This window comes from Drosophila bipectinata, chromosome 3L (assembly GCF_030179905.1).
Source record: "Drosophila bipectinata strain 14024-0381.07 chromosome 3L, DbipHiC1v2, whole genome shotgun sequence".
Classification (NCBI taxonomy): Eukaryota; Metazoa; Arthropoda; class Insecta; order Diptera; family Drosophilidae; genus Drosophila; species Drosophila bipectinata.
Window position 1 is genome coordinate 22695385 of NC_091738.1, and position 21427 is coordinate 22716811.

The window sequence follows — 21427 nt, forward strand, 5'->3', positions numbered from 1 at the left end:
ACACACACGAGCGGCTCTGACGAGGGCCAGGATGGGACAATGGCTTTCCGGGGTACAACGGGGGTAAAGGGCGCGCAAAAAGTGCTCAAGAAAACACCGAAGAGTTGAAAATGACGTTAAAGTAAACAAGATGAAAATTAAAAGCGCCGGGACAGGGGCCGGGACGGAGAACAACAGGGAAAAAGCGGCATAATACGAACAGGCTGCGGATGAGGACGGCTCAGAGGAACTCTGAGGATGGCCTGGCGGCCTGGCTGCGTGGTGTCGGGATTTGATTTAAAAATGGAGTGGCATTTAAATAAAAATCTTGTTGCATATTTACTGGCGCACAAGCGTCAACGAAACGAAGCGACAGATGAGAGCGGCAGCCCGAGAGCAATTTGAGTGCAGCTTAATTGTCCCTCCCATCGGGTGGGGTGGATGGAACTAGCGGATTTTGACCCGGCTCCCAACTACCAGCTACCATTTGACCTGCCCTTTTTGTCCGGCTTCTTTGCTCTTTCTTTGAATAATTTAAAACTGCCAAAGAGTATGCAAATGTTTCCATTTCACGTCCATTTCTCGCCGCTCAAATCTCGCTCAGGCCCAGTTGTTACGCTTTTTGGGCCCACATTTCATGAAAGTTTCCCACGGAAGCCGAGATCAGTTGTTACATACGAGCCTGGAAAACATTGGATCGTTGTGGTAAGCTCTATATCAGTAATTTGCGCTAATGGTACTTATGCAAATACCGAAATCGTTATTTCTTCGGTCCTCAGTGAAAAGGCCTGCCATTGGACACGGATATCTTAACCTGCCTGCATGCTCTTAGGCCTGGATATATTTGAATGCAAATTTATGCGAAACGTGTCAATGTGCTAACAACCAAAAAAACCTGCGCCTTGCAAAGTGTGACTGAAGCTGGGAAAGCCAAAGCAAAAAATAATCAAAATCCCCACAGCGTGACTGCCTGACTGACTGACTGCCGTAAGTCCACAGCACCCTTGGTGGCCCTTGGTGCTGGGACAGGGTCTCTTCTTGCTGATTGACGTGGCCAACGTCCGCTGCGCTCTCTAATCCGTTAATAGAAACATTAACGAGACATTTTCCGAAAATTATTTCAGGCACGCGATGCCAAAGTAGGTCCGCTCTCCAGCACGTCAGTCAGTCAGTCAAGTTCAAAGTGCAGAGGGCGAAAAGGTAGCTTGTAGCTGGTACTATCGTGTTTTCTGCAAGTTTTTAGCTCTCGGGCCGGAGGAGGGCGCCCGTTTTGCTGCCTCGGCGATCGTTAACCCCTCGCCTGCGTATGTGGTTCTTGGGTCGGTCGCTTCGGAGTCCGGAGCTGGGGAAGGCTGCTACTTCACAACAGTGCCAATCAGTGCCCGTCATGCACTGGTGGTCGGGTGCTGTTCAAGCAGCCCGAAATAATTGCATTGTAATGTGCAAAGTGTCAGCCACCCAGACCCCCCTTCCTTGCCAAGGCACTGGCTGCCCAGCCCCTTCTCGAGGGTTTGCATGTCGGGTTGTTTTAATTTTTGCACGTTCATCTATGCTAGAGGGCCTGCATGTGCGCTAACTTTATAGCAGACACTGTACAGCGTACACCCTACACTGTGTGTGAGGCAGGGTTTGTTGGTAATTTCCAATCTCGATTCGCAATCGTTTTACAACATTTTGCTTTTATTTTATGCCAAAAAAGCTGCTATCAAGTTTTTGAATGGTGGCCCGGACCGTCCCTGGGTTCTCGTTGCCTTCGCAGGAGCTCCTGCTCGCAACTCGCAGCTCGCACTTTATTGCAGTTGGCTATTTATGTGTCTGCTGCAATTGCAGGGAAGCTAGCTGAGTGCCACCCAGGGACCTTTAGCTGCAGGCTGCCAAAGTGGAGTGGTATACCTACTCCTTCCCACAAGCCCGACTCCAATCATTGGGCCCGGTCAGCTCGTGACCCCAATCAGAGAGGGCAACATCCTGCTAATTAGTTTGAAATCAATGACCAACAAACGGCTCGGGGCCAACACGCCCAGCTAGATGGCATTCACTTAGGAAGGCTTCTCAAGAAGAAACTCCATCGCATGAAACCCAGCACCCTTAAAGACCATGGTTATGGTTTTGTAGCTTGTTTTCCGAAAGTGTGGGGATTACACGACTTTTCCGCCTGGTCTGCCCAAAAACCTCTCGAGAAGGAGGGCTTTAGCACATCGATTGTGAGAAGTATGCGAAAACGCCAACCAGAGGGGCACAATTGAACAAAAAATTTGGCAAGAAACAAGCTGACGGTGCGAAAGGTATTAGGTCCCCATCCACAAAGCTATCACTTCCAAGCGCCCTGCTCTTCAGTACTTTGAAGACTCCTTTTATTGTGCGGCATTTATTGCGGTTTTGGAGGACATTTTTTTCTTTTTCGCATTAATTGAAGCCACAAATCACGTCGAACTTTTGGCCGAGGTGAAGTTCGCCACACCGGATGTGCGACGAACCTGGGGTTTGTTTGGGACTTGCCCGTCGAACCTCAAAGGTGACGGATCCTTCTGATTCTTTCAAATATTTTTTTTTGCCTGCATGGTGTAACATTTGTTTGGCCATAAAAATTCAGCAAAAGCTGGTTATAAAAGCACTTAATTAAATTGAATTTGACAAATTTTGTTTTATGACTTTATTGCTCCCTTTTATTGGCAGTGGTTTGGTGAATGAAACACACAAAGGTTTTTAATTACATCCAAACAGATGCTTTGAGGCACGCATATTAATCCAATGGTCATAAACTTTCACACATTTTTAAATTAGGAATTATTTTTTCTATTTTTGTACCCTACCTGCCGTACCGTACCAGCCTTACTTTAAAAAAGCTTTCCTTGTCGATATATATTGATATTAAAACTCTTTTAAAAACGAAACGAAAACGAGTGAAAAGCGAAGCCATGTTTTTATTCTAACTTTTCATTGTTTTTATAATTTTATACCGTATAGTAGACCTAGACCTCGTGAGCTAAGGTCAAAGTAAGAAAATGCTCCTTTTGAAAACATACATAATTCCATGGGTATGTTTTAGTTAATTTTTTCCTAACGCCCTTGTGACTTTTCTGCTTTTTTGTTTGGCTTGAGGTTATGGATTTTTTTCTTCGATTTACTATTTGCCGTATTTGCAGGCGTAATTCACGAAAAAGGTGCAAAAGCAAACCGAGGCAGATGCAAAAGCTGAGGAAAATGTTGGCCCTGATATTTAAATAAGTTTCATGTATGTTACTATTGACCGTCGCGACTTCCTTCCTCCCTCTTCCTCTGAAAAAATAAAAGAAGAGGGGGCGTGACAAAATATTAAAACAAAATTGAACTAGTTGTATTGAAATTGTAGTCTCCATACCTGACCATTTTATAGTCTTTGAGATTCACGCTTTCCTTCTCTATTACTATGTTTATGCCATTCCGAATTCACTCTTTCATTTCACTTTTTCAGCCGATTCGAGTGTGCATAAACGACATTTCAAGAATTTGGCAACACACGAAAGTTTACTATGGTTTCAACCTCACATGAATTGGTTATGCGCAACCTACGAGTACTTTATGAATACCGGGTATAAAACTTTACAAGGGGAATTTTCTAAAAGTATACATATATGTATGTAGAGCAATCTATATGGACTACGTGTGTAAATTAATAGTTGTCATTACGCCTTTTTATGTCATTATAGTAACTTTTTAAAATAGCAAGTATGGAAAAACTTCTGAGATAAAAATTGTGTTTCAATATTCAAGCTATTTGTTGTATTTTAAGCCTGTTGATTGTAAACTTTTAGAAAAATTATAAACCTTATCTTAATTATTCCTTTTAAGTAAAGGAATAGTCAAGACAAGGGCTAAAAAAACTAATGCCTAGGATGTATAATTACTTTTTAAAATATCCAAAGATTATATATTAAAAAATTAACTGCCTTTGCTCAATTAACACATTTAGTAAGGTTTGCTAAATTCAGTAACATTAATGTAGTGTGACAAATCAGTTTATGATACTGTTGGGAAACACATACATACATACAAAGTATATTATTGTGATTTAAAACGTAAATATTTACGGGACGGCACATTGGTTTTGAATTTGAAAATGTGATGCTTGATAGTCACCTGGCTGGGCTTCTCCTTTGTAATTCTAGCCCATGGAGTATTTTAGATTTTATGGCAAACACGCTTCATTTTGTATATTTTTAAAAATGATTACAAAGTTTGTTTCAGCTCTCATTGATTTCCACACTCCATTAGCCGCTCGGAGAGTGCGTCCTCGATCCTGGTATGGTTTCGCGAAATAAAGAACAAAGAGGCTGCTGAGCTTTACACTAGCTCACTAGCTGCGCTATTTAACAGCTTCGAGCAATTGCGAGCGTAAATCAAATGCCACATGCCGCACTGGCAGCAGAAGCAGCTCCCGCACTTGTTTTATTTCAATTTTTTTATATTTGAAACTTAGGAAGCAGCCAGGCGAAACACCATACTAGAGGAGGGCTCTTGGCCGGCGATTGCCTTACGCGAACACGCTGGCTGAGAGCCTGGGGTCTGGGGTTCGGGGCATCGAATATGTCATAGCCACACTCCCGGAGTCCCATGATGGGGATAGGGTTCAGTCTTGGCGCGTCCACTCGGCTCAGTGTATGTAGCTCCTTGCTGGGAGGAGCAGGAAGGGACAGGAGTTTCCGGATGCTGCTGCAGCTCAGTCATACAATTCTGATTTATTATTTTGATTCCTGTTACTTCGCTACCTGCAGGGTGTATCCAGGACCTGCCACTTCTTTCCCACCCCACGCACTTGCACCCAGTGCATTGCCGTCGTCGAAGTGCTCCTTTATTTTTATTCACACGGTTTTCTGGTTTTATTGCTCCAATTACTTCATGTTCTACTCGGGATCCCCCTCCTCCTGTCGCAGCGTGGCACTCGAGTATATTTAATATTTTCCTTCCTGGTACTCCGCTCGGGCTTTCTTTTTACTCTTTTAATTTATCGTGTTTGCAGACTTTTCCCCAGATTCGATATAAATGTTTGCGAACCGAGAACGAAGAGAGTAAATTACCAACTATTATACGTTTGCTGCAAAAAGTTTAAGCTTTGAGTTCAACAATGGGTTACACTTCTTACTAGTTATTGAAAATTGATAATTCTTTATTTGTGCTTTTCCAAGTGGACTTTGTTTTTCTCTGGCGGAATTTCCGAAGTAAAGTATTCAAAATTTGAAGACATATCCCAATATAACCTCTATTAAATCAGATATGTTTGGATCCTGATGGAACTGTCGTTGAAGTAAAAAATCTGCACTTTCAGAAAGAGTTATCTTTGGTACAATTTTACCAAAGATAATTTGATAATTATACTTATAATTATTGGTTCTTGAAAATGCTATGAATGCTACCATATTTTCTTTTAACAGGACCCGGAACTGTCGTGTACCTATGTATGTACGACTTCTAACCGGTACACGGTGTATGTACTTCTCGTACTTCTAACCGGCGACCCTCCGAGGGTAATAGTTTTAGTAACCACAACCAAGTCCGAATCAATCTAATCAGGAGGTCTCCTTCTTGTCTTTTTCAAAGGACTGTGAATTTTTCAAGACTAAGATGATGATTTTTTAAAACGTGTGCCCGTAAGCCCAAAGGTGTGCCCGTAAGTCCAGAGCTGCGTGGATTGAACTTCATTGATCGGCTTTATAACGAATATTTCCGTAGATGTGCTTGACAAAACACTACTTGCTCGCGTGACCCTGTGGGGAGCCCTGTTTCTGCAAAGGGGTTTTCTTATTTATTTCAGGACCCTTTCTTTAAATCCTGTTACCCCATCAACGCCTATTTTTCTGATTCCCCAACCAACATAGCTCTGAATGCAAAACGCTTAAATGCGCATAAAATATACAAAACTAACTTATCGCAGGGCATACATAGCTTAACTCACTGGCACTCTGCTCGCCTCCTCCCTTGCGCGTCCACACCCACCACGAGCAGGCCCACTAGCCGTGTGCCACTTGCCATTTTATATCTGACTGCACAGAAACAAAAGCAGTGACAATGAAAATGGCGCGGAGGAGCACCAGCCAAGCCTTTCAGGCTCTTCAATTGGACCAATGGAGCTTAGGGTGTAGTACTTTAAAAGGACTTTGGAACGCCTTTTTTTGACCGAAACTGTGCTTAGATGAGATATTATATAATTCGTGTACAAAATACATTTTTTTTTCAAAGTACTCTATTAGAAAATAAATTAGTAACAAAAACGACCGCGATATGATGATATATGATGATTATATACATATGATTATAAAAGAGATCTAATCTGCGTTTTGGGGTATTATTAGAAGAGGCTTGGATATCTTTCAATACTAGGGCCTGCAGTGCCCTTCGTCACCTACGTGCCGGGCTATGGACAGTGATACATAGTGCCGCATAACCCTTACTCAGGTCGCCTTTTGCGCTCTTCGCTAATGGTAACTGTTGAGTGGATGCAACAAAGCGTGTGCTCTACTAGGGGTGCAGGGAGGCTGCAAGAGGAGGCAGAGGGCGACAGGACCGGGTGGGGCTAGTGGGTGCAGCTGCGGCGGACTGTGCATGAATTCATAAAGAAGGCCCCGCCAACATCGGGCGCGGCAATGGGATTGGAAATGAAGACCGGCGACTGCGGCAACATGTAATTGCGTATTTTATAGATATGCGCGGCCCTTTCAAGGAAACCGGGAGGTTGGGGGTTGTTGTATCCACCATTCGCTCTGTTTGCCTGGGTTTGGTGCGGAAATGGCAACCGGTGTGTTGCAAAATATAACAGCCAGAGCAACAACATCACGCATACGCCATGTTGCGCCACTTAAAGCTTTGGTGTATACGTAATTTTTATTTTACGAGCAAACAAAATCGAAAAATAAAGAAAGCAGAAAACATCCAGCTCTACAAAATGCATTCAGCTCTCCTGCAATAACAAAAATGCGAGGCGGAGTACGGAGAAATTTTAATTGCTCAAAAAGCGTTCATAAAAATCTACACCGAAAAAAATGTCCTATAATCAATACCATTTATTCAAGATATATGTCGTAATGTATTTATATGGTCCTTTTGTAAGTTGTTCATATTAAAGTTTGTAGTACCATATAAATGCTTTTGTAATTTAATGGCATCGATTTCCAATGAGCTTTTCTCAGTGTAGGGATGAGAACATATCCAATATCCAATGTCAATGTGAAGAACATACGAGCACCAACTAAATCAGTTATGGACATGTTTTATTTTTATGATATTTAATTCAATCAAAAGTAAATCAAATTACAAAAGATACCTTTTGGCTTGTAGCTTGTTTAGACAGATGTTTGTTTGACTTTGGATCAAAGAATCGCGGAAATATACGTTTGTTGGCACAGCTTGAGCTTTATGTTTATACTCAAAGGGTCTAATAGTTTTGATCAAAGGAGAGAGTGTAGAAGATTTCTCCGACATATTCAAAGCATTTCCACTTGTCCAAAAATCAAACTTTACAGTTTCCTTAGGTTTTTTTAAATTTTTTTTTCAAACAAAAGACAAAATTACAGATTTATGTTTGAAAAGTCGTTGTTTTTGAAAAATAATTTTGTCGCGTTTGCCTCGAAGTCTACTTTGGCGGCGATGTGGCGAATGGACGCTAAGTCACCAAAAACTCTTTAAATCTACGATTGCTGGAGAACAAGTCTTGAGATTAAAATAAATAATTTTTCGAACACATAATGAGTCTTTAAACACGTTTTCCTCAAAACTCACAGCTGCCAAGCAACGCAAGTTTTAACTTAGTTGTTTATGCAGATTTTCTCTAATATATATTTCTTCCACCGTTTCCCGCTTCTGTTTCTGCTACTCGATTAATACTTCAATAAAGTCTGTTGGCTGGTTTTTATTATAAAATTAAACACCTACATATGTTTATCTTATACTTGTCTACACTATATTGTAAACAACTCTTACAACTGGTCGAAACCAGCCTTAAACATTCACAAAATATGTAAAAGCCTTAATTTATATTTTTCAATAATTTCATGATATAAATTTTTTTAGTTGGTGTTTAAAACTATTCATTGTTTTTAATGTGGATACTTAAGGACTCAAAAATTTAAGTCAATTCAGTTGCAATAGTCCTTTCCCAAACATAAAGAAACTCTACGGCTCTAGAGCCAGGTGCGAAACGCCCTTGGCCACACTTGTGCCCATTTCCACATTTTATTTTCGGCTCGTGGTGGATGAGGAAAGTAAAGCGCTGCTGCATCTAAATAAAGAGGAAATCCCAAAAAGCGCACGCAAATGCACACTTTGCCTTGTGTGTCCTTCCAGGCTCCTTTCGAGCGTGACTCGCCGTGTGTATGCATTATCAGCCATGCGTGGAAATCAGGACGTTTGCGTGGCAGCAAGGCTTTGTTCACGCGGTGCCACCTACTAATGATTATTATGATAGTCATCACTCGAGGAGCGCACCAAGACTGACAATAGGTGTGCATCGGCATTAGAGTGTGAATCTTTTGATAACAAATTCTGGATAAGCGCCGAAACACAAAAGCGACCCAAGCAGGTGAAGCGATTCCGCGGCTTTCAACATTTTTCGGCTTAAGCTTTTCAACTACACAGACGATTAAAATGAGACCGTTTTCGTGCTGAGCTTGGTGTCAGCATTCGGTCATCTTTCAGGTCAGTTAAATTCAAAATTCTCTTGAAAATATTCTCACAAAATGCGTTTCTGTTCCATGTTCGCGCTTGTCTACATAGTCAAAAAACTGGAGAGACGACAAGGAGGACGCGAGCTCAAGGACAAACTGCTGCTGGAGGGATCCTCGGCGCTCCATCCCAGGCACGACATGGAACGGGGCCTGCGGGGAAGGAAGCTGTGCAATCACTTACTTAGAATATTGCCAAAGTGATTAGTCCCAGAGCTCTGTTTTAATTTCAAAATCAGCTAATAAAGTCTTCGCTTAGTGTGGAAAGTATAATTCTGTATATTACTGAACATACGGCTTGGTGTGACTTTCGGTTAGGACGCACCGATGTTCTGGCCATTTCAGGGCCCTTTGTATGGCGAGCTCAGACCAATATGGCGGTTAAAGGACATAAATTACGCCAACACCAATGACAATGATGACAATGAAATGTGACTCCGACCACCCCCGTGTCTGTGTGTGAAAATGACAGTTAGCCAGGCCTGTATTCGGCTGTTCATGTCCCTGCACTTGTCGGCCATTGTTCGGATGTCTAAATTTTGGTGCCGCACAGCGTCGGTGTCAAGCATTGTAGTTTCCTAACTACAATGAACTCCGGTAACCTGTGTTCGTTTTTGTGTGTTCAGGCAACATTAGCAGATTTGAGGTAATGCATTCAATCACAGTCTGGCCGGAAAGATAAGGGGATCAGCTGGAGAGACTCAAGGAAACTGGCACTGCAGCCATCAACATTAGAAAGAATAACTTTTCACAACCATTTTATTCAGATAGTAAAATACCAAAAAGTCGCGGAACGATCACATAAACAAGCAAAAGAGCTGCCACAGAGCACGCCAGACGAGGTCCCGCTCCATTCGTCCGCTTGATGTTCTCCTGCATGTACATGATGGCCACCGAGATGGGCTGCGAGCTCTCGTCACGATGGGTCTTGCTGCATCGGTCGAAGAGCTCAGTGGAGTAGTGAAAGGGAAAGTTGAGACAGTGCAGCTGGATGGGTCGCGTTAGGGGTTCCTCGTAGTTGCGGCCGTCACAGTAGAACTTGCCCTCACTCATGACCACACTGTAGCAGCGAAAGAGCGGCGACTCGTAGAAGGAGATGAGGATATAGGAGACGTCCTCGGTGTCCGTCCGCTTCCAAATGGCGTACGGAGCACCGATGGCTGGGATACGATCCTTGTGCTGCAGGCGGGTTTCTTTTTTATACGTGCTCTGGCAGACGAACTGGAGGATGTGACCCTCGATAAAGGAGCAGTTCTCGGATGCCCCCAGGGCCGGCACCGGTCCGAGCAGGAGCAGAAGCAGCAGCAACAATGGGAGTGGAATCGGGAGCAAAGACGAATTCTGGTTCTTACTGTTTTTCGGGTTCGGGGATGAAGGCGGGCGGAGCGAACGCAGAGCATGCCGAGGGTGCTGAGGAGGATGGAGCGGCGGGCAGTCGATCCACTTGATATTCAGACTTCGTGCGCTTGAGAGGCGCACTGGCATTGCTTATAGGCAAATGATTCTTTGATCATTTTCGAAAAATTTGATGGGAAATTCCAGGAAACTAAGAACGGCAAACTGACTGAACGATCCCCACGCCCCCTGCCTGACAAGCATTTTTCTCGTACTTACTCAGGCCACATCCAGCTGTCCCAGAGCCAACCCATCCCCCAGGGAACTGTTTGGGCGGCTCCCGATGACTCCGGCGGACCCCGCTTTGCATAGTAAAGGGCAATATGTTCGATATCGCACTCAATATTCATACCGCAGGTCTTTTGAAGGGCCACGATGTAGGCGAATCTACCATCATGGCAGTGGATTCTATCAGCTTCTATGTGTTCCCCAGGAGTGTCGCTCTGGTAGCAGTGCAGGCAGTTTAGGCTGAGGGTGACATTTTCGCACGGCGAGATGGCCGAATGGTGGAAGGATATAAGCATTTGGGACACTGGTCGATGTCTCATCCAGATCCAGTACGGCGTGTTTGCCTTGATCCACCTGTCCCGGAAGCTCTGTTTCAGTTCGGCACTTACTTGAGCCTTACAGACCAGTGTAAACGGATCCCCGCCCTCCAGCAGAAACTCGCAGTCGTTGAAAGATGTCGCGGGGGAGGCCAGGAGCAACAGCATAGTCAGTAGCAGATTGCAAGTCATGGCTGCCTATGTAAAGTGTTCCGGAAGAGCTCTGACGTAAAAATCCCTAGTAAAAGTGTCCGAGGCAGATCCCAATCGAAGGCATGGAGAACTTTCAAAAGGATGATTAATATGACATATATACATAATCCAAGTATCGTTTATTGTTCAATACATCAATTTCAAAAGATAGAATATTAAAGTGAAAGTGGCAACCATTACTGGAACTCGAAGTTTTATCGTCCTTGATGCTTCATTCGATGTGGCTTTCTGGACATCAAAGGCGCCGTAGTGAAGGATAGGCTTCTTGGCTACTTCATTTCCACTAGTCTCCCTGGCCTGACCAAGACACAGCCTCTTGAGTTCCATGGGGTAGCGCAGGCTGAAGTCGAAACAGTGAATAGTGGACTGTGCGATTTTCAGGTTAAGCGGCCCGCTCTGTCCCTCTACTAAAAATGAGTGCTGGTCAGGGTAAACGGCGTTTGTCATGATCTTGATGGTCATAAACTCCGCCAGGGGAGAGTGGAAAGAAGCTAAGAAGATCTCGCTGTCCTCTTCAGATCCTTGCCAAATACTGAAGTTCGAACTCTCGGGGGCCCGGTGGTCTCGATAAAGCTCATGTATCTCCTTAGACACGAAGCCTTTGCAAACGATCTTCAACGACACATGTTTGACAAAGGAGCAATTTCCAGTGCTCCGAAATTTCAATGCCGACACAACCGACCACGAAACAAAAGTGATTAAGACAACGAGTATCCACCCCTGGAGCATTACAATGAATTTTCTTGGGACTTTCTCTCTTTCGAACAGTCCGGATTCCGGACACTACTTTTGACAGGAGGTGTGAGTGACTACTGAGGTTTTGCTTGAACCCACTTGGTTTGTGACTAACTTCCAACCAACTTGTTTCAAATTGTACTCATACCTACAATCACCCAAAACCAAGTGACCCATTAGCGACATCACAGTACCGATGAAGCCAAGGAAGCCCATCGTCCTCGTATAGTGAAGACTTTGGGATTTTTTTTAATTATGACATATCTAGGTTTTTTCGTTGGCTTGCTTTTTAAAGAGCACATTTTTGGTCAAATCCGAGGAATGGCTATACAGAAGTCTCTTTGACATCTGGATTTCATTTTAGTTCTTGTAGGTTATCAGACTACGTAGGTACTTTTTTTTTTTTTACATTAAGCCTTATATTAAGTCGATGGTAATACTTTTAAAGTACCAACCGTCAACCATATTCCCTCAAACACCTTAGCTCCTAAATCAGCCATTCTTGAATGGATACTTACTTGTCAAGCAGAGATTTCTTATATTACTTATACCATTTGATATAAAATATGTGATTGTTATGTTGCTTCGCCAATTCCCGAGGATCGGCCTACCAACGGCTATCAACGCTTGGCCAAGCCCTGACATTTTTGAACGGCCTATGACCAGCCAATGATTTCCATACAAACTTGCTGATGCTGCCGTTCAAAAAGCAGCGGCTTATCGTTCTGGCATATTTTAGAAATCATGGACTAAAACATGTAAAAAAAGCTTAAAAAAAATACTAAAAAATTCGCATACCTTATCTGGTACAAAATGGAAAATTTTGGAAAATCTAATCTAATAATAAACAAACATTAATATCATAATAATATCAATAATAATAAACCAAGTCTGCAAGTTCGCTGCTGCTGCTGAAATTCCAAAAAATAGTTTTTTTTATAACACTGCAACTATTGATTGTATTTTATCTCTATTGATTGTAAATATTTTACACGGCAAACTTCAGCTCCATGGCTTTATCGTCAAGATGTCTGCCTGGTAATCCCAAGGTCTGCCTGCTGGGGTTCGATCCCCAGCAGAGGAATATTTATTATGAGTTACATTTATTACGTTTTATTATTTTTTTAACCCCAGTGTTTCAAATTTTTTTTTTTAATTTTATAAAAATTTAAGTTTATAAAAATGTAATTATTTTTCTAAGTGCACAATTTTAAGGGCCATAACATTGTCCGTTACAATTTCCGTGCGATGGCTTGATATCTTAAAGGTTTGTCTATCCACTAAACAAGAGCACTTCGGTTCGATTCCTTCGATAGTTGAGTTTATGTACATAGTGTATATAGTGTTATAGTGTATATAGTGTTATGTGTATATAGTGTTTATGTATATAGTGTTTTCATACAATTGGAATTATATTTCAAATTACTTATGACGACCAATTACTTATTGTTATGTAACTACATTAAGTAATCAGCATGAAATGTTTAAGGAAAGGGAAAAATTTAAAATATTGTATATTGTGAAGAGAGCAGGTATATAGGAAGGTAAAATGGGGTGGTGGTGTGGGTGGTTTAGAGATATAGAACTTTAAGTTGGCATTACTGTTCCATTGAGTTTGGCTTGGTAATTCGTCATGAATAGACTCACGCCTGAACAAACCTTGAAATTAGTGAAATTTAATTTCGAAAATAATGGTTCTGTTCGGCATACGTATCGCGCACAACGTCCATTTTATCGTCGAAAAAATCCTCCATCAAAATAGTTTAGCTATTGCTACTGTAGACCGTAGCACTGAGAAAGACCCAAATGAGCCCATCCGCCATCGTGCACCGGAATCTGTGTCCACTTTATGACATGGCAGATTTTGCGGAAGGATCTTGGTTTGCGTGCTTACAAAATCCAACTCGTGCAAGAATTGATGCCAAACGATCATCAAGCAAGGCGTAGACTCGTCGAATGGCCTCAAAACGAGATTGCCAATGTTCCCGATTTTCATATGCGAATTTGGTATACCGATGAAGCGCAATGCTGGTTGAATGGCTACTTCAACCCCCACTAATTTCTGTGGGGCTATGTACCATAATGTCATTGGTCTATTCGGATGAGCCACAAACGCTTGAACATTAGGAAGACAACATTCGCCGTGTTATTGCCGATATACGGCCCCAAATGCTGGAAAGAGTAATCGAAAATTGGACGTCCAGAGTTGAAGTTTAGAGTTAGAGAGTTGGTGAGATTTCAGAAGGATCGGCCGTCTATATCCGTTAGGTGCAAAATAACTGAAAGAACGGGCTTGACTCCTATATCGGGCCGATGTTAACAATGGATGCTGCTGCCCGATGCTCGGCCGATGCTTCTAAATCGGCATCCACTCTCGGCCCAATACTAGGCCGATGCTAATTCTTTGCATGGAAAGTTAGGTTTCGCTTATCATATAGAGGCAGTGCATTTATTGCAACTTTATTCAACCTTCTTGTGACATCAAACAATGCAGAAACATCGTGCTGCAGAAGTAGTTCAATAAACATTCTTAAATAAATTAAAGTGGAATAAGGGGAATGGTATGCGACAAATAGATCTGCACCTGCATCCATAGACCTGGATTGCCTGGAATGTAAAAATTGAATACTCGACGAAAACAAAAAGGCAAACTGAGAAAAGAAGTACAGAGCAACGCATTTTCTTACAGTTACCCTTGGCAGGAATTTGCTGATTTAACTCTTTTTAGAGGCTGTCCCTTGTTCGTTCTTTTCATTCTGTTACTGAGTTAGATTGCTAAATTGTATTATGTGTGTATTGATTGAATCAGGTGGTGCTATCGAGAGCGGCTGAATAAGATTGCACGCTTCGGAGTATGTGGAGCAGGTGTATTGCTGGATTTAATAAAGGGACAAAGAAAGAAGCGCATTAAGTAAGAAAATAACGTAGCTTCTTGTCCATAGCCTTTCCGAGATTGACAACCTTTATGACACATCCTTCAAAAATAAAATCAGAATCTTATGCTGACATACCCCTTTCTTTTCTTTATAACTCGCAATCCTTTGTGTGTCACAACTGAGCTTACTTTTATCGCTTTTGGCTTTAAATGACAATAAGACTATAAGTCGCGGCTTGCCGTTGATGAATTTTTAGAATTTGGATGCCTTCGACACCCGTCATCAGCAGAAGCTTGGGCAATTAATAAAAACAAAGGCTTTGGTATCTGGTCATAGATATGTAGTATGGAACTAAAGAATAAGGTTGCAGAAACTAAAGGGAACCTGCAGAAATAATTCCATTAGCAAAATAAATAATCAAAGGCCAAATAAATGATTGAGCAGCATCAGGAGAACTGACTAGCAGAGGGCTGTGTGAATGTCCTTGATTGCGCCTCATCCTGTCACTGCCAGGGATGCCGAACAAAACTGGGATGGCCCATCGCGTGCGACGAAATGCAAACACCCTCATCGCCTTGGTCCGGACTGCGGAGCTGCTGAAGTCTCCAAAGGCGTCACTCTACTGCGGCCGACTGAATACATATTACATGAGCCCGTGCTCACATATTGACCCACTCCAACGTGCCACTCCCAATCCACTCCACTATTACACACGGCAGAGCCACAAACTCTGAACCGCCACCTGGGCAGAGGGGCCTGTGAGTAGTTTTGGTTAATAAAGTCAAATGCCACCAAAATCAAAAGGAAAATGCCACTTACTCCTAATGGCATCCAGGCATCCTGGCTGCCTGGCATCGGTGGGTGGGTGCCCCGCCTGGCAGATCCTGTCTTGACAACGACCACACCGAGAAACCGGCTTGGGCCCACTTGAGCCACGTCGATGTCGATGAACGCGGCTGGGGGAGGTCGGTGGATTTTTAATTGTATTAGCATCCCTCGGACCGAGATCCCTGGCCTCCGTGGACAGCTCGCATCTCGGTGTGGCTGGCGTCTGTGTGGCACTTAAGTGCGTGCCGGGTACACCAAATATTTGATATTGCCTTATTTGATTTGGCTCGCAGATTGAGCGGGGCTTTTAGCCGGGGTTGGGCCGAGTCCAGCGAAATGCAAATAGTTCCAGGAATGCTGGTTAAGACGCATTAGAGCCGGGCCCAAATACCGCAATATTGCCTAATGGAAGGACCGAGTAGAACTTTTGATTAATTAAATTGGCCTGCCAATGCAGGCATTTGTCCGACTCATAACTTTCGCAAGCACTTTTGACCCACAGCAGAATGTTTCAGCAGAAACCACTGGAGCTATATGCCTCAAAAACTGGAGCTATAAGCGTCATAATAGGGTTTCTCTTTGGAAGTGAATGTGAAATCTAGGTTTTTATCAATGGTTTTGATTGTAGTCTTCAAAAAGCATGAAAAGTATTCAATGTTCAAGATACAATTATTTTCTAAATTAAATAGTCATAATAAACCAAATTTATTAAAGTTAGTTGTTTTTTTTCTAGGCAAGGCAAGTTTTTCAATTGGAAATAATGAAATATATGAGAAAGCCATAAACCCCAACCGGAAGCCCTTGCTGTGACATGTTGCACAGTTTAATTTAGCTTTTAAAATAGTATGGGTGGCTCGTCTGGGATTGAAGCATGTTTCAAAGGACGAATATTATTTAATGTCAGCTTTTAAAGAAACCGTGCGTGTATACGAATCGTCGGTGGCAGCCGGAAGATGACACGAAATTGATATTATGAGAGTGGACGAAGTAGGTAAATGAAGCGTGAAACTTTAATGGACTGCCTTATGAACTAAATCCAGCCAGTGCTCCGAGCGCCACCTCGAACGACAATTTGTTTAAGATTCAAAAAGAAAAATAAAATAAAACTAATCAACGTCGTATGTCCGTTGATTTTTCCGCGCCGTCGACACGGAAATACAACCTGAGACTTGGCCAGATAGAGGCGATGCGTGCTAAGGTGAAGTTAGGAAAACATTTTCCTTTGTTTCAGTAATTTATTGGATGTCATAAATCGACGGGCGTGCAGGGGGAGTGTCTTTGGGAGCCACAAGGTGTAAAGATTTTGAAATCCAGACAAACCTCCTAGGCGAAAATAATCTAACCCACGAAGCTAAGTCATTGGCTGTTGCAGGGCGAAGACTGACCAGACCAGTTGGGTGGACGGGCCATCTACAGAAAAAAATTGTCAATCTATGGAGAAGTGATGTATCAGCCAAATAGCCGCTTTTAATTCCCAGCAGCTGTTATTGTAGTGACACATCTACTTAACAGCCTTTCTCGCTTCTCAATTTATAATCGGGCTTTCAAGCCACCCTTTTAAGGCCAGGAGAGGCAGCGGTGGACGGAAGCCCAAACTCATTATTTTTATTAATATGATTTTCCTTGCACTTCATTCCGCTTCGCTGCAATTTGTGCATTTTGTAATTTTAATTTTCATATTTAAAGCGGCAATCCAGCCAGCCCGGACGATGACGAGATGGAGCTGACGGAGCGCTCCACTGTCAATACATCTCATTATTCCCTCCGATGAACAACATTTATTTGCAATTATTTGTTTTAAGCGTTACAGCGCCGAGGGCTGTGACGGGCGGAAGGAAACCGTCACAAAGGAGCAGCCGACTGCCTGCCGAACTTTTCAGGGTAAATTACTTTAAGCCCTTCTGGGAGCAGACAGGGAGTTGGGAGCTGGAAGCGGGCGGATGAGCGGCACCGGGATATCGCAATGCGATGGAAATGTGTTTTTAATTGCTGTCAGAATGGGTGGCTCCGCCAACTGAGTGTTGAATTATGTCAAACAAGTTGTCAACCGAGCGTACGCGACATCGGCGACACACTCTACGGATTTCGTTTAAGCCACTCCGCGCCTCCTACCTTCCGCCTTCCGCCTTCAGCCCTTCGCCTTTATTCCAAGTTAATGCTCTTGGCCAAGAGGCTGGCATCGGCGGAGGGGCTTGGTTCTTTGCTGAAAGGCGAAAAAGATACAATGTCGGACAGAAGGAGTTGTTGGGCAGTCACTGTTGAATTTCTGGCGTTCCCTTTTGACCGCCACCATGCCGGGCCAGTGTGATTCCGGACCAGGGTGAAAAAGTCACCTGGAGGGCATTGTCAGACGCAACACTTGGAGCTCTGCCTGTGCTGACCAGTAAGCATGCAGCTTTCCGAGATGACAGCTCCCTATCCCACCCCCAAGTGCTCGGCCCCCGCCAGCTTGGCACCTCGGCACCTGCTTGGCAGTGGCTAAATGTTGACTTCTAACTGCCAAGTGAACAACTGACAGGCTCTCGGGCCATGGATCCTGCTGACTGGCATGTCAGATGCAGCTTCTGTCCGCTCCCGAGTATTGTTTCCAAAAGAAGCACTGCGGGCGGAGTTCAGCTAATACAAGATTTATAAAAACCCCAGCAATGAATAAAAATTTGCAGCATGGGATTCCGGAAACACTGTTTCATGCTCGAAAGCTCCTCAGATCGGACTGTCAGCAGCTTATTAGGCGGCCGCTGTAAAAATTGAATAAAAATCGAGAGGCAGGGAATTGACAGACCATGCTGCAAGGTTAGGGCCGCCGTCTGGTCTGGAGCGGCATCTGATTGGGCAGCTCCGAGCCAGGGCAAGGAGACAAGGCAGCAAAGTTTTGCTCAGTTCCCTCGGCCTGTCTGTAAATTTTGCCGTTGCGGTTGGCAGTCAAAGTAGAAAATTGACTTGATAAAAAGTTTACTATTTTCCAATTTTTTATTTTCCTCCTTGCAGCTCCTTTTCTTCTCTGTCAGAAGGCAGCCCTTTTCGCTTCATGCAAACGCTTTATGAATTATAACAAAATCTTCGACTTTAACCTTTCTTGAGGGATGTAAGGAGGCCGTGTCTCTTGAGCATCTGGAGTCAATGCGCAGCCAAGATTTGGATTACAAATGCATTTAAGGACTCCCTGGCCCGCCAATGTCCAGATGTGTATACAGACCAAAATCGAAGAGCTTGAAAACCTTGTTGGTTTTAACTCCACAAGACATTTTAAATGTTTGAGCTCAGGATCCGCTTGCCGGTCAACATTAACCATGCTCTTTACCAGAGAAAGCAGGAAAATGAAACAGCTGTCTGAAACGAATAATAATATTTAAAATGGATTTCGCCGATTTATGGGGCTCATATGCCTTCCCAGGACGTTCCGTAACACCCCTGCGCCACAAGCGAAATTGCCACCCCACATGCCCACATGTAGTTATTTATGAAGCTTGTGAGCCGGTTTTTTATTCGATTTTTGGATCCAGGTACAAATTGATATTTATTTCCTCGGAAACGCGCTGTGTAAAAGTCATCTCCATAAGAAGCCCAATGCAATCCGCAACTAAATTTAAAGTGAAAATCGATTTAAAGTTTGAATCTGAATTGTGTTTTACATAAACAATTATAGAAGTTTAGTTTGATAAATATATGCCATCTGCACCGAAGTACAAAATACCTGAATCTATTAAACTACTTAATTCCAATCTGAAGTCTTAAAGAAACAAGTCTTTGACGACTGCTTGTTATCCATCTGGCTAGATGCGGTCAGGGCCCGTTTTAGAGTTCGTATTGAATACTTTTCTCCATAAAGGACTGACGTTGAGAAAGGCCTTATGAAGTGTTCTCCTGTTAGGCTCAAAGACTCCAGAGCTCTGCCAAAGCTGGGAATCCAGGACTAGAGGCCCGACCTGCATACCCCACCTTCGGCGCTCATCATTTTGCAACTTTCAAGTGTTGCATGTATGGCTCCCGGTGTGTGCGTGTGTTTACCAAATAGTTTTGTACTTACTTCTACTTGAACTTTTCAGTTGGCTTTCTTCTGGCCAGCCCCTGGCACTCCCTCCCCGGGTTTTTCCTGCAAGGGCACAAAAATGCTTCCGCAACTTTTTTGCCTGCATTGTTTTTGACTGCAGCCACTGCAGCCCCTTCCTGACTCGTGCCTCTCCCCCTACTCCCCTCATCGTCTAACTGTCTCTACGACTTTAACTTTGCGTTAGTTCCTCTCTCTGCAAGCGAAGCCTGTAATTTATTTCTTGTTTTGATTGAAATATTGCTTTACAAGCAAACATACACAGAGACTGCGAGCCAGACTTGGCCAGTACGCAAGTAGGCAGTGCGGGCGGGCAGAGGCAGTGTCAGGCTGTCTGTCAAATGTATACACTTCATTACACGCCGTCATACACTGGGAGAAACTGGGGGAGGCTCTGCGCAAGAGGCACCCCGATCCGGGCCAGGCCGTTTCTGCCGGTGCTTAGGAATCAACTAAAAAGTTATTCGTTTACCAGGTACTACTGGCACTTGTCTTCTGTGCCTGCTCCTGCCTCTGGTACTGCCCCGCCACTGCATACACTCTGTGCTTCAGGATCAGCCTGTCTCCTTGTGTTTGTGTTTTCCTGTGGGTCCCTCGTGTGTGTGCAGGCGCTCCTCAAACAGGCATATTTCAATCAAAATTACATATTGAAATCTCACAGCAACCGACCGAAAAACTCCGACTGAGAGCAAACTTTTAGCCCTAAGAGCTGTTTTTGTTTTCAGTTGGCGTTGTTGTTGTTTGAAAGTTGGCTGGTTCCGTACGAGTCGAAAGGCGTGTTTAGAAAATGTGCAATTAACTACAGGAAATTAGTGTTTACAGCTGTATTTTTCTGCTGCTTTTTATCGTTACCAGGATACTGAGGCACGGTTTTCAGGGAGGAACTATGCTTCTGCACTTTCGCCCGATCCTTGCGCTTGTGCCCAGTTGTCCCAGGAATAAGCCGAGGATTTCGCCCCACAATGCAAAATTAATTCCAAGGGCTTGTCATTTTAATACGTCTTCAGACCCGGAAGATTTCCACGGCTGTTGTGGCGCAGATGACGGCAGCAACCAGGACAGGCATCCTTGCAACAGAAGTCAAATTGAATCAACAATATTAGCAACAAAGGACAGGCCACCTCGTTCCTTTATCCGCCCCAGCCACCAGTCCCCAGCACTCCAGCACTCCAATGGCAACGGCGATGAAACCCTTGCACAGCTTCATCATCATTATCATGCTCAATATCTCCGAGGCGTCTGCCATTTTATATTATAAATTGCATTATAATTCAAATTCTGCAATAAATCTCAATTTCAGGCACAAAGGCCAAGGGCAGGGCTCTGTCGAACCCCGGGCGGGGGTGGTGCGGAAGAGTACGGCAAAAGTTTATGGCCCGAACGCACCTTGGAAATGTAATATGGAATTACCGCCCAGGCAAATCAATCGATTACGCGACTTAACTTTTCAATGGCCTAAACGACGGCGAACAAGTTGAAAACGGAAAAGTGGCAAATGGAAAATGCAAAACGGGAAAAGGGCGAAGGATCAAAGTATGTCCGAGCCAGTCGGCAGCCTTTGTGTTTATCATAATAATGGAAGACCCTCCACTGTGGACGGACTGTCGGACGGGATGTCTTTCAATTGAATACCTCTTCCTTTGGAAACAAGTTTGGGCAGCTGGATTTCGTCGAAGAAGAGCAGATAATGGAGAAGTTATTGATTGTGTAACTAATAGTGGCGGCTTTGGCTTGAAAAGTCAGCGCTTGTCTACGGTATTTCCTTTCTGCAGAAGTTGTTAGCATACTGTTCATAATCTAATGCCAGGATGGGTCCAGGGAGCTCCAAATCCGATTTCACTTTTAATCGACCTCCTCGTAATAAGTGATAAATCTGGGCTAAAACCGACCAAACCCAATCGAGCACCCCGACCAGACTAAGTCCTCTTAGTGCTACCTCCGCACCCCCGGCCAAGTGCCAATGGCAACGATATATATTAAATATTTAGTTGCACAACACAGCGCCGAGAGTCACAATGCCCATGTATGCCGTTGTCTCTGCCGGGCTGCCATTGTTGTGTCTGAAGCAATAACTTTTGCATGAGGCCGGGACAGAAAGGGGTCACCGAACAAAGA

General features: G+C 43.7%; 3 protein-coding genes across 3 annotated transcripts; all 3 read right to left on the reverse strand.

Annotated features, from left to right (window-relative positions):
• Positions 1-9413: 9413 nt before the first annotated feature.
• Positions 9414-10260, reverse strand: LOC108122886 (uncharacterized). Its single transcript, XM_017237715.3, has one exon. It carries the CDS (start codon positions 10155-10157, stop codon positions 9432-9434), a length of 726 nt encoding a protein of 241 aa, XP_017093204.1. The 5' UTR covers positions 10158-10260; the 3' UTR covers positions 9414-9431.
• Positions 10261-10282: 22 nt separating this feature from the next.
• On the reverse strand, positions 10283-10810 carry LOC108122885 (uncharacterized). The gene has a single exon (XM_017237714.3). The coding sequence runs from the start codon at positions 10802-10804 to the stop codon at positions 10283-10285; it is 522 nt and encodes a 173-aa protein (XP_017093203.2). The 5' UTR covers positions 10805-10810.
• A 115-nt stretch (positions 10811-10925) lies between these two features.
• LOC108122895 (uncharacterized) lies at positions 10926-11647 on the reverse strand. The gene has a single exon (XM_017237727.3). It carries the CDS (start codon positions 11552-11554, stop codon positions 10952-10954), a length of 603 nt encoding a protein of 200 aa, XP_017093216.2. The 5' UTR covers positions 11555-11647; the 3' UTR covers positions 10926-10951.
• Positions 11648-21427: the final 9780 nt, after the last annotated feature.

Bases quoted from the DNA above. Each gene is read 5' to 3' on its own strand.
- LOC108122886 (XM_017237715.3), bottom strand. From the start codon at position 10,157: ATGCCAGTGCGCCTCTCAAGCGCACGAAGTCTGAATATCAAGTGGATC.
- LOC108122885 (XM_017237714.3), bottom strand. From the start codon at position 10,804: ATGACTTGCAATCTGCTACTGACTATGCTGTTGCTCCTGGCCTCCCCC.
- LOC108122895 (XM_017237727.3), bottom strand. From the start codon at position 11,554: ATGCTCCAGGGGTGGATACTCGTTGTCTTAATCACTTTTGTTTCGTGG.